Source organism: Semicossyphus pulcher, unplaced genomic scaffold (genome assembly GCF_022749685.1).
Source record: "Semicossyphus pulcher isolate SPU_LCO1_2020_fin unplaced genomic scaffold, fSemPul1.0.p SCAF_5, whole genome shotgun sequence".
In the NCBI taxonomy this organism is placed as follows: domain Eukaryota; kingdom Metazoa; phylum Chordata; class Actinopteri; order Labriformes; family Labridae; genus Semicossyphus; species Semicossyphus pulcher.
This window is the reverse complement of record NW_027211726.1, coordinates 20687126-20700573: the sequence shown is the minus strand read 5'-3', so window position 1 is coordinate 20700573 and position 13448 is coordinate 20687126. Positions and strand designations below refer to the sequence as shown.

The window sequence follows — 13448 nt, the reverse complement described above, 5'->3', positions numbered from 1 at the left end:
TTTTGGCCACATTTGTGTCCAGCTAGTTTTTGGCAGTGTGCAGAATGTGCCTTTGACTTTTCACTTCATTTAAGGTTGAGACCTGCCACTGCCAGAGCTGATAGCGGTGCCAGATCAGTCTGAGCCCACAGCAAGCCTCAATCTACCGTGTCAGATTGAGGATGTTAGAGCGACTTCTCTGCACATCGGGGCCATTATTACTCTGTGGCAGTGATGGGCGGCGGGGGCAGGGTGGGGGTGCCTGGGTCTTTTACCACTGATCCCTGATCAAGCTGAAGACCACTGGGGATTAGAAATGGGATTAAGTGACCCTCCACCCTCTGCAAGCTTACTGCCATGCATCCATCTAGAGTGTATATTACATTTATCTGTAACTACTGGGTCATGTTTTTAAGCATGCTTTGCTCAGTTGCACGTCTGTGATGCATTTGCATGATGGTATGTTGCTCGCATGCCTCTTAGAAATGTAATCTGAAATGTTTAAGTACTGCAATGTTTATTATATAGACGACTGCAAAAAGGGAGGTTGGTCAGCAGCTGTATCAGTCTACTTCATCTGGGAGTGGCACACTTACAATCTAACACAGCCACAGTAATCTATAATGCAGCAGCCATAAGATAAGTGCTCCGCTGTAGAGCGGTGGTGTGCGTCAGTGGGGGTTCAGCCGCAGATTTCCCATGCTGAGGGAGAGTTAGGGTCAAATCACGGAGATGCCAGAGGCAAGGTCAGAATCCATGAACACCAATCATCATCATTTTCCATTGGAAGAAAAAGAGAGGTAGTGAGGGATGTGAAAAAGAGAGACGAGGGGAAGATTCAAGGTAGATGAAAATGAATTAAATGATTTTTTTCTTGCAGCGTCCTGCATACCTTCAAAAAAATGGTACGAAAATAGTTTCAAACTTTTTACGAGAGCTAAACATAACAGTATGTATTCGAGCCAGCGCAGTGAAAATGAATGAGAGTAGGTTGTGGAGACAGGCGCACAGGGGAAGACGGGGAGGGATGGCGAGCTCGGCGATTTCGGCGGGCAGATGGTGCCGACATATGGGCCTGTTAGGGGCAAAATAAATAAATAAACACTCACACATAAATACTGAGATGAACTGTGAGTGCCACAAACTGTTGGCCAACTTCGCCAGCTGAGAGAGCGAACGCAAATGGGAGAGAGCTCGCACTGGAATGGCGCAGACTATTGTGATGGAAGGCTTTAGAGATCTGCGCCTCTGTGCGATCCCTAATCCCCGTGTAAATGTACATCACCCGTGTGTGCATTATAACAAATTACAGTACATCATCTTTGTGGGGATGTTGCTGCATCTGTTTGCTCTAAATATAACCTCCATATATTCACATACAGGCCACAGATTGGCAGTTATTCTCCCATATATGAGCTGAACTTCTTTTCTGCCGCCGTCTGCTTCGTCTGCTGCCGTGTTTGCCTTCCCTCCGCCTTTGCTATCTATACGTGCTCCACCTCTCGTCTGCCTGCCGCTCAACCCCAAAGCCCCGGGCTCAGTTAGAGAGACAGGCAGGTTGAGAGAGGTGATATCCTCCAGCAAACAAATGGCTGCTTTGTACAACATGTTCTCTGCCCGTATCGGCTGCACAACGGCCGCACAGGTCAAGTTAAAGATCTGCTGCCCGGTACAGGCAAGAAAACGGAGGACTGAGATACTAAAGCTGTTGATCAGTATGCTCATGTCGTCCCTGTGCTGGAGTCCTTTCCTGTCCTTGTATGTGTTTGTCTATAGACTTAATTTACATCGTATTTGGATGATAAATTCCATACCTCCCATCTGATTTTGTAACTAATTCCTTCCTTATTTTAATTGAATCACAGCAGTTGGCTTGGCTTAACAGGCTGACACCGCCTCCGAACAGCATCTGTGCACCCAAATATCATGTTGTGATTACTTTAGGCTGTTTACACTGAAGCGGTCAAGTCAAAATGTAAACAAACCACAAACATCGTGGACAGCATATCCTTGAGCTGACACGAGCAGCGAAAAGACTTTCACTTCACGGTGCTCCTAGCTGGCGCAGACAGCGTCTATTTTCTTTTGTCATAACAGGGGCATTTCTGTTGCTAGTATTTGTTGCTACATGATCAAATGTACTCTTAATCCTCACGTTTTACTGTAACCTAGGTCCCCGTCACAGTGTGTGTGTCAAAGCATTTGTGTGCAAACAGATCACGTAATCCCCTGTAAACACATTTGGATGTTTTCCACATTCCTCCCAGTTTGAGTACGTTGTGCAGATAGACATCGCTGCCACCTCGCCACTTTATATTCCGCTTGGCTCCCTGCCCTCGTAATGTCTGAGAATTTAATTTGTTTGCAGCTGTAATCTGCCGGCTGGTTAATTGACTTTGCCGAGCTTTGTTCCTCTCCTACCTTGATGGAGAGGGGTAAGTTTGATAAGTTACAATGTCTCATCCTCTCGCTTTGGTCGCTGGAGAGCACTCCACTGGAACTGCGTGAACTAATGGGATCTCCACGGGGAAGATGAGTTGACCAGAATTTTTTTCTCTCATCTATCTAGTTGTCACCGCAGACAGGGAGGCCCACTGTGCAGGCCCAGTGACAATGTCTCAAATCTGTCTCTAAAGAATGATGTTTATATTCAACTAACACGTGTAAGCAAGTACTTTTTGCATGAATGCCACAAGGATGACTTAATGAAACACGTGCCAATCATTATTCATCCAAGGTCTACTTGCCTCACGAGGGAATTTTGTGGTTTCTGGGAGGAAGTTCTTTATATGGTAAGCCAAATAACAAAACTGAAAGTCCCTTATTTGCCACAGTTGGGCATTCTGGGTTTATCCAAGCATTTTATCTCTAAGCAGAGCGGTCATGTATTAATAGACTTTGTTCGTTTCTAAATGGAAGAAAGCAAAAGCTGTAGTCGGGGAACATTGTAACATAATAAGCATCTATTAACAGAGTTTTTGGAAATATCCAGTGAGCCACAAGGAGTTTTTATAACAATTACTTGGTAATGATCGTTAAAACCGCGGACGTACAGTAGGTGGGGGCAGGGTAGCGCGACTCGGATAAGATCATGTAGCGACGCAGTCCAGGGGGTTTTCGGGATTTCTTTCCCAGTGTATAACTTGAATTTAACCTCTGATTTAAAGTTATAATCTCGAAGATTTCAGTTTTGTTCTCTTTGGCGGCACTTACGGTGATAAACGGTAATTGCGGGAGCACACCCACACCCACTCCCAGATATCCAGACAGTGTTGCATGTGTGACGTCCACGGTCAGCTCCGGTTATGATTTTTTCTTTTTAGACTGTTTGCCTTCATCTGAGCGTCAAATTTCTTTTTTCTTTGGATTTTCACTTATTTTTAAAGTTGTATCTGTAGTCATCCATCTTTTCTTTGTTTGTTCAGCCATAGTAGATTACTGTTCACTCCCAACTCTTGCAGAGACCGGAAAAGCAGACGCTTAGCTCCGCCTACCCTCTTTGGCAGACCAACCACTGCTGGGTGATGGAAAACGCGTCACTAACTGGGCGCTGCTTGTGATTTTTTCCTCGAAAGTTAAAGCAGACACGCAGTCTGTAACACTGCAAATGCAAAGGCTTTCATCAGTCACCATTGTGTTACCTCATTCGACGATAGATCGGGACATAACAGAATTTAATTAAATTAAAAATCTTCAGGATTATTACCTAAATTAACTTTTTTTGTTCACTTACATATTTATTTGATGGTATTCTGTATTTGCTGCCATTGGACCATTTAATTAACATGCCATGGTTTATTTATGGTTGAAAAACCTCAAATAAGTTGGTGAATCTTGAGTGGATAATTGGGATATTGATGTTGATATGGGCATGTCTATGAAAGATAACTGTATAATAGGGCTGAACGATTTTGAAAATAATATCTAAATGTGATTATTTTGACTTTTCTTTGGATCATGGTGCGTTTTCTGCAGGGATCGGTACCAAACAAAGATATTTGATACTTACGTCTGTGTATGACGTGTAGGCCTGAACATCTCGGTAGCACAATATTCAGATTAAAATGGGATATTGACACACATTTGAAAATTGCAGCAGGCCATTTTGCTATTTTGTTGGGTAATGGGTTGTATCTGGTCACTAGCCATTGGTAGAACATATGGGTCATTCAAGCACAGTGCAATAAAACAGTGACCTGAAACCACATGCTGGGTTAATGGCTCTGAACAAGTTTGCATTTGTTATTGACAAAAAGCTAATCACTATGTGGGTTAATGCTTTAAAACAGGCTGATCGATTGTGCTGGTTTACATTATGTAGTTCAGTTATGTAGTTCACTGGATGGTCTGCTATACACAGACAACAACGTCAAAGAGTCGGTGGCCTACATAGACAAATGAGGGAAAACCCATTAGGTAGAAAGTGAAGCTTTGGGTCACCGGTTGCATGAAAGTGGAAGTTAAACCAAATGTCCACAGAGGGATGAAGAATGTAAAATTAAACCTCTAACACGGTGCGAGTAAAGGTAAAGCGGCTCCAGTAAGGCATTCTGAGTGATGATCCTTTTGAATTCTTAGCAACACGCAGAGAATGGTGTTTGTTCTCGTCGACTAATTTAATTAACACTAACAATGGGAACTTCATTAGATTGTTTTCGCTTCATTAATAAAATTAATCTGACTGGGCTCGAGCACACGCGAGATAAACATCATCGCGCACACACGCTGGCAGACACGAGCATTCGCTGCACTGTACGAGCTCACATGAGTGTCAGAATCATTTAGAGTAACTTACGGGTTGCCATAGTCCCAGACGACGCACTGAGGATCCGATGTACCCTGAAAGACAAGGGAAGGGGGGGGAGGGGAGGGGAGAGAGAAGATAAGCTGTTATTGCCAGTCGGGAGGAAAGACAGAATAGCTGCTTGCCAGAGGAGAAAGAGTGATGCTGCATGGGCGACGGAGAGAGGTAAACAGACAATGAAGGAGAAGGATTGAGACGGACTTTGGAAGAGGGAGAGAAGGGGAGTCATTGTCACAGGACGGAGCAGCAAATCGCTGCTGCAGCAAAACGAAGGGAAGGTGTGTGAGCAATGAATCGAGGGGCTTGAGAGACAAACAAAGAAAAGCCATTTCATGGACAATAATACACAGCAAGTTGGAGTCATAAACACCCCGTAGTGGAAAAGCATTCAAATTCTTCACAGTTGGAAGTAGTAAAGTAGAAGTAAATAACTACTTAGCAGTAAAATGTGCTTAAGTAGAACAAGTGGTTGTTTCAGAGGTACTTTCAGAGTGTGTAAAGGCTCACCAAAGTCCAGTCAAGTGCTTACAAACTTCTATTACTTCTTAGGAATCGATTTAAAGCATGTTAGATCCCACCAAAATTGAAGCTGCTCAAGACGGTCTGAAAGCTGGCGATTTGCCATCAGTACAGTCTTAATCCATCGACTTCGCTGGAGCCAAAAGAGTCAATGGTTTGGGGTCGAAAGGCAGGTGAATCATCTGGTAATCAAAGCTCAGTCATGCCTGGTGCCCGAGGAAGACTCGCAACGACTCAATCAGGGAATCAATCACGGGATCGATGTCTTTAACTGACTCATCACAACTTGTTCCACTGGTGATCCTCCGTGATCTCGCCATTGATTACTTTTAAAAGAATCGCCTGCGCCCTTTCAACCCGCACGCCTCATTTGCTAAGGATTGGATAGTGATTGGTTTTAGGGTGAACTCTGTAAAAAAAGAGTCTTTGATCCAAAGCAGACAACCGCAGTCACTCCTACATCAAACAGCATTTTCAAACTGGTTTATCTGAGCTCAGAATGAAAGTGCAACCCCAGGCTGGGAGACGTTCTTGGTCCTTTAGAGTAAAACTGATCAGGCGTCTTGTGGGAACCTTGAATTGAGACGTCATTGTTCCAAAGGGAAATCTATTCCTCTCTGCATCAGTCTGTTGGTCCTTCCTGAGTCCTGCAGGAAGCACTTTGCCTTTGAGCTCCCCCTTATGGTTAAGGGGATTATGGCACTTGCTCCACAGACACTGTTCAGTCCACTCCAAACAGGATCATGTCCACTGTCAGCAGACTCTCCACAGCCTGAGGAACATTGACAAAGATTACCTCTTCTTGAGTGAAGAGCGAACTGAATGTTTTCTGAATATCAACTCGGTTTTAAATGAGCAAAAAAAGGATGGAAAATGAGGCGATGCACGTTCAAGTCTGCATCATGGGGATTTATTTCTCTAAAGGCAAGGTCGCCCCTCCTTCTCTGAACACTCCACCACTGATCTCCCATGAATCAGTGAGTCCTGGGGTCCCTGCATGGCTGGGCTTGAAAGGACGGAATGATGCAATGTGTATAAACACAGGATCAGAGGCTACGTGACGCAGATTGATGGATGATGCCGCTTTGTTCAGGCCGCCGCCCGTCACCGGCATTAGATGTCCCTTGGCGTGCATCAGCGTGGCGAGCTCAACTATCAATCAGTGGGCACCGTGCCTGCCTGTACGCTGCTGCAGGAGTGACACCAGTGTACTCCCACAGTGTCTGCCTCCTCTTTAGCACCGATACGTTGCATAATGACAGCGTCTGCACGACTGATGCCTCTCAAAGGGAGCAACGCGTGTCTGATTCTAACAGCCGCATTGACAAACGCTAATAATGCCGTCGACCTTAACAACTCGCCTTTTTCCACACAAAAGGGACATTTTCTTCAATGTACTCAACCAAGCGCTGTGGCCATTTGGAAGTAAAGCTCCTAATGCATATTGCCTGTGAATACAGTAACCTAATCAGATGAAATGAGCTTGTGTATCAAAACATGAGCGGAGCCTTAAAAGCCTTTCACTTCATTTTAAAGATTATAGATAATAGAAATGAAACGGAGCAGTCTGGATGATGCTTTATGACTGATGAAAGTAAACTTAATTACAGTAAAATGACCAGAAAGGCTTAGGGCTAATGTACATAAAGCTAACCAGAGCTGCCTTTTATAATTGAAGAGGCTAGCTGAAGGGTAGCTGGAGGAGGAGCTGTGGGAAAACACTTGGCATCTGGCCTACTGGTCCACCGTAACGACACAAGAGCTTTCTGGCCTTCTGCTTCTTACTCACCATTAAAGGCACACACACACTTTGACACTCGGGGAAATACGCGGGGAGTCTGACTGGAGCAGATGTCATCTCAGTGAAGACATGGCAGTGCACAGAGACCCCTATAGCCCCCCTCTGAGAGTGAGGCCTGAGGCAGCTGTTGCCAGGGTAAAGCTTCAGCAGCTGGCTTTTTCTACACCGGCCAAGGTCGACATCTCGCAGCTCAAGAACTTGACAGGAGACCCTGCTCTCTTTCACATCTTCGCTACTTTTTTTTGTAGCTCAGCAAAAAAAGACGAGCAATGGTGAACAAAGTGCAACACTGCCTTTGAGGTAAATACTTACTTGTGCTTTGTTAATGGGAAGTATTGGCAAGTTTCACTGAATGTAATCAAGCTATTTCCCTGACCCTTGGCAGTGTAGTTTGGTTACAAATTTGCGGGAGATGTTTTAAAGTAATAGTTCTTTTTTTTGGGAAATGTATGTGTGATGTGAGTTAGAAGAGATGATATTTCTTATATCAGCTGATTAAATAACTACATATGCTGGTTGCTATGTGTTTATATCAATGACTGTATATATAGTCTATTCAGCTAATCCAGAACAGATCGGCTGCAGGAGCCGTATTTGTCAACCGAGCTGTCAATCATCCTTTTAACAGCATCAGATAACTAATTAAAAATAAATTGGACGTAAATCAGCATGATAATAACTATCTATAATGACAGACACCATGTTTGAGAAACATTTATTTGGTGTGTATTTTGATTTTATAGTTTGACTCATGTCCCATCTGTTAACATGGAGGAGGCGGGCTTTATGACCTATACTGCAGCCAGTCAGCAGGGGGCGATAGAGAGGTCCTGGCTTCACTTTAAGGGAGCTGTCATGTCGTCCATATTTTTATACAGTCTCTGGTTTACAAACAGAAGTGTAGTCAAGAAACCTGCGGTAATTGTGTATTTCACAAAATGTGTTTTATTCATAACTCAAAATATAAATCATTTTGGTAAATAATACATCTTTCCGTCTTATAATTTGCCTTGAGCAGTTATTAATTTAGAAATTATGCATATTTGTGGTTATGACTAAGACCGTTAGCAGTGGTGGCATTTTAAATGAAACCAAATTTCTCTCATGCTAATCACTACATTAATGCGTTTTTCCTTAAACTGCAGAGATTCATTTTTCAATGTTGTTTTAATTAATTTTCTACATCGCTTTCATCAAATATTTTTTAAGGTTAATTTGCTGAACTTCTTCCTCTTCTTTTTAAAAGGAAGCTTGTGTTATAAATTTTGGACCTATAGAGTTTAAAAGATGTGGGCATTTACCGGACAGGAAGAGGAGAGTGAAAGACGAGACTCAGCTGCTTTATGGGAAATGTAGGATGCAGCGTTTCTAGTAGTCTAATACCACACCTTTAAGCAGCATAAATACAACCTCACAGACAGATTGATCTAAGGTTTGCATATGTGCATTTGCCCTCCACAGTGTCTGTCCTCAGCAGGAGCCTCCTCCAGAGCAGCATGCTATTATCAGCATTAAGACATCATCCTCCAGACAGTGTGTGAAACCTGCGGTACTGCTGCAAGTGTTACAACGCTGAATAGCAGAAGAATAAAAGATATAATGGAACTGCAATAATTAAGTCATGAATCAGCAGTTTAAAGCGGGGAGATGCAGCGGCGGGGGATGGGAAATAAATACAAGATCTTTATAATGAAACACTATGCAGTAACGTTGACCCAGAGGTCCTGGTTGACACAGCAAGAGACTGATTTCATTGGATGATTTTAGTATGTGTGTGTTTGTGTCGTCTAAGGAGAACCATTAAATATTCAACGTTATTTTGGAAACTGTGCCCACCTTTGCACAGAAGAATAGCTAATGAAACACACATCTTATTGAGGTCGTGAAGAGGGCCTCTCATTAAACTTGCACTTAGTCCTCTCCACCGAAGACACCCCGCGAGTCGTTTATAATAACACACTCCGCCGTAATATAAACTGAATAGGTACCAGGAGACACTACGATATAAGGGAGTCAAAAAGGTCTGCATTTTTCAGGCAATTCAGCGAGCGCTATGGCGCTTTATAGCATGCAGCACTTTCTCTTTCATCTGAACTCGGGAAACATGGGTCAGCTGGGAGAGAAGAAATCCTTTAAAGCCTTAAACAAATATATTTTCTCGGCCAAAGCTTGCCCAGTGCACAAGTAATGCAATAAAAAATGCAAACCCCGGCATCTGAGTGTTCCTCATGTGGAATGATTTTCGCCTCAGTTGCATATAGCACACTTTGATTTAGGAATTAAGGGATGTTTGGTAGTTAGAAGTTACAGAACACATTGAAGGAGTCGACATATACGACAGATTATTTGAGTTTCCGTGAAAGCAGAGACAAACAGTGCAGCTGTTACAGCTGGGTATATTAAAAAACACTTACATTAATAAGCGGTGACAGCTCCACTACCACCATGGGCTCGCTGGGCTGAGGCTCCGGCCGTACAGTCACTGTCAGGATCTTGGAGTTGATCACCGCAGGGGGACTGCGAAGATACGCACAGTAAGAAATAATATATGTTATTTTAAGATAAGATTAAAAGGACATTCAAGTTTGGCTTTTATTCTGAACATGACCAGAAAGAAAATGTGGAATTAGTTGGCGTACTTTTTGCTGTCTATACAAGCAGAAGCAGGAACACATCCAAACACTCCCAAAGCCCTGCAAAGCTTTTTGAATGCGTTTGCAAAATAGATTCATAAATACATAAAAAATAAACATGTTAATAAAAACCTCATGAGAAAAGCAGAAAGCCAGATCCAGCGCCGGAGCTAAAACAAATCATTGGACCTATTAGCATTCAGCGCAGCTACAGGCAGAAAAGGGTTTTAACAGATACAGCTCATCCACAACCAAGAGCACTGACCTGAATAAAATGGCCGAGGGCCAGCGCAAACACCACATCACGCTGGCCTTTTGACAACCTCCTGATTTCTCCTAACATATATATTTTTTTTGCAAGTTGTATGCAAGTTTCAGGAGCCATTAGGCCCACACGTATTCGCAGCCCACTGTACATTTCCAAAAATACATTGACAGTGTGAAAGAAAGGGAGAAACATCGAGGGAAATGTACTTTTACAGAGATCCAAGACATTTGTCTGATAACTCAGCAGACACGCGGAGAGGAGAGAAGCAATAGCGAAGACAGATGGAGAATTGGAGGTTGGAATTAGATAGAGAGAAGAAGTGAAAGAAGAAAGCGCACAGAAATAGAAAGGTTTTGAGAATGGGAGCTAAAGAAACAAAAGTAAATACATGGGAGATGAAAAGTTGACAGGAAGTATTAAAAAAAAGATGCAGAAAGGTAAAAGAAAGGACAAAGGAAAGGAGCGGAGGGGAGATATAATTCATTATGTAATCGATGAGGGAAATTAAGATTAATTAGACGGTGGATCGAAAGAGAAGTACTCACTTTGGTGCAGGTAGGATGACGCCCAACGTCCTGTACAGGATGGCTCCGATGACATAGTACATTGTAGACTCTGAGTCCGTCTCTGTCTCTGAAGCACAGATAATTATGCAACTGATCAGCCCAAATAGCCCAAATCCAAAAGAAAACAAGAACAAACAAAAGAAAACAACAAATAAAAATAAGTATAAACTACAGTGGCAGGTGAATTGGTCATTGCAGCAAATTAAGACTTCAAATTCGAACGATGATATGTTCTAGGGATGCAGAAATTCAACATTTTCTTTCACCGATTCTCTAACAATTACTTGAGTAATCCCTTTGGAGTTTGTTTCTCCATGCAACCCAGTCTACAAAAGTTGCGCAATGGAATCAATGTGGAGACAGTCTCCCTTTCCATTGCTTACCCGGTGGTGTGTGCCTTAATCAGCAAAGGAAATGAGACTCTCTGCTCGCCACATATGGCAGTTGTTGCCACCTGCAGGGACTTAAGCACTGGGGTGATTTCCTCCATATCCCTCCTGTATTCATCCCGGAGCTTGCGTCGCTATGGCTGGTGAAAGAGCGGTCAGAGAGGACGGCAACAATTGTCCACCTCTGTTCAACAAGGCGTACAAACATTTCATAAATGGAGTTCCATCGGTTTTACATCACTGGATAAGGCTGTGCTTTGTGAGGGCCATCTGAAGGCGCTGTGGTGAGAATGTGTAGGTTAGGGACAGCCTTGAAACCATCATTGATGGCCAGCTGGAGCATGTGGGCCAAGCAGCTGACTGACTCCCAGCATTGCCGCTATCAGCCGTGGTTTCACCAGCAGCTTTGAGCTAAGTCTTCACTCTTTTTTTGCTACAGCCGGCTGCGTGCGGTTCCTATGACATCATCGCTGAAGCCGCAATGTTGCCATGGGGATTATCTAACACAGAAAGCAACAAGCATGATAGCTTTTTAAAAAACAATTATAGGCCTGCATGACACAGGGAACTTACTGGGATGACATGTAGAAAAAACATAGGACCACAAAACGATTATTGACTTGATTTTTTCTGTAAAGGATTATGATTACTCGAGTACTCATTTGCATCCCTAATATGTTCCAAACCTAACCCTAATCTGACATTTAAGATAAAGGCTGAAGCATTAGTATTTGTAAACGAGTTTAGTTAACCATCCATGATAAAATAGGCCCTTTGACATAAATAAAACCACAAATGTCAGACTCCACCTGTCTCATTAACCTGCAATTTAGCTTGTTTTTCTTTACTCTTAAACTGTCGCTGACAAATGCTGTGTTGGCTTAATCAAAATAAGACAATTTGTTAATTGCAACACCTTCCCCAAGCGTGATAAGACAGAAACATAACTCATACTCACACTTATTATGTTGTAAATGTATGACTAATATGAGTGCGTGACTCAGGTGTCACACTTTCTGTGGACGGAGACACTTTTTGTGTCACATTTTAGCAGCTTGTCGCTCTGCTAAACAGAACATAAAAGTCTCATCTTTAAACAAAGTAACATTTAACATGCTTTGACATGTTATTTTCCTTCATTGTCCTCAGAACTTTCCCTTCTCTTCTTCTGTTTTTGTTGCCAGTCTCCAGCTTCTCCACCCTTTTCAAAGTCTGTCTTCAAAACCCCTCGTCCCCCATAACTCCCTTCAGTGTTCTTTCGCCAAAAAGAGAGGGGGCTCCCGAGGAGACGGAGCGTCCCTCTGTAAATGTCACTTTGTCTCGAGTGAGGTGGGCGGAAGGACACGGAGAGGAGAAGTAAGAGGGGAAGAGTTCATGTCGAGCGGTGCCACTCCCTCCTTTTGCCCTTTTAGGCTTAGAGATGCGAGGGAGGAGCATGGGCACAAAGAGGGGAAGAGGGATAGACTGAGGGAGCTGATGGTATCAGACGCATTGGGTGAGTCATCCAAAAATCTGTCTGCCTGCTGTCTAAGAGGTAATACTCAGGAAGAGAGATAGCTGTGCGAGGCAGACGAGGGGAGAAAGACGAAAAGACAAAAAGATCTCGGCAGTGGAGGAAAAAAAAAAAAAAAAGGCGATTGTGAGAGTGTGAGGAGGCAAAAAAACAGATCAAAGTCAGCATGAGAAAGCCTGTGAGTGTGATGGATCCTAATTGGACAGTGTCTGCAAAGGCATGCAAATGAGAAAGTCAGTGTATTGTGGGTAAATGGTAAATCAGTGTGTGTGGGGGTGGAAGTCCTTCGCTCCAGGATGATTAATACCACAAAAGAACTCAATCACAAAACTCTAATTTCCCATGAACCGACTTTTCGTCACTGTTCGCCTGCTGAACATCTAAATGATTGGTGGTCAGCCGTAATCCAGCAAAATGGCAAAGCACCAGTCACCAGCTGGAAACTTTAATATGCAGTTTGTCAGGCAGAGATATGCTGCGAGTTGATGCTAAGCCATAATTTATGGTTTTAATCAAATATCGAAAAGCTCCGTCCAAACAGCTCAGTGAGTTACTTTTCATTCCTGCTCATTTGTTGTTTCTTTCCTCTGCGAGTTTGCCACTTTTGTACCCGGCACAGACGAGTCGAAGACATTTGAAGAACTTTAAAACACAATTAATTATCCCCAGTTAAACAGACTGACGGGGTAATGTGCTCAAGCTCAGACAAAATAACTGACCGCAGTGTTTCCTTTTTAATTGTTGGTGATTTCATTATTTTTGGCTAAATTGTCCTGTTTGAGTTTTCACTCCATCCTAAAGGTCTTTTCGTGTAATTTAAAATAACTCCAAACTAGTCAAACTGTCAATAGACAACTATGTGAAAAGGCCTTTCTACTTGTTTGTCCTGCTCATCCTCCTGTTGTTACACATGGAGCTGGTGCCAGGAGGCTGTTAGCCTAGCTTAGCTTAATGGCTTAAAAAGTGCCTACCAACA

At 43.1% G+C, this 13448-nt stretch overlaps 1 protein-coding gene across 1 annotated transcript in view; it reads right to left on the bottom strand.

The window, feature by feature from the left end:
- Positions 1 to 13448, bottom strand: part of adgrb2 (adhesion G protein-coupled receptor B2) — a 258721-nt gene that overhangs the window by 84604 nt on the left and 160669 nt on the right. The window contains exons 13-15 of the mRNA XM_069681026.1: positions 10550 to 10637; positions 9518 to 9620; positions 4775 to 4818 (exon numbers count right to left, since the gene is read on the bottom strand). Of these exons, the coding sequence (XP_069537127.1) occupies positions 4775 to 4818; positions 9518 to 9620; positions 10550 to 10637 (235 nt within the window). The remainder of the gene's footprint in view (positions 1 to 4774; positions 4819 to 9517; positions 9621 to 10549; positions 10638 to 13448) is intronic.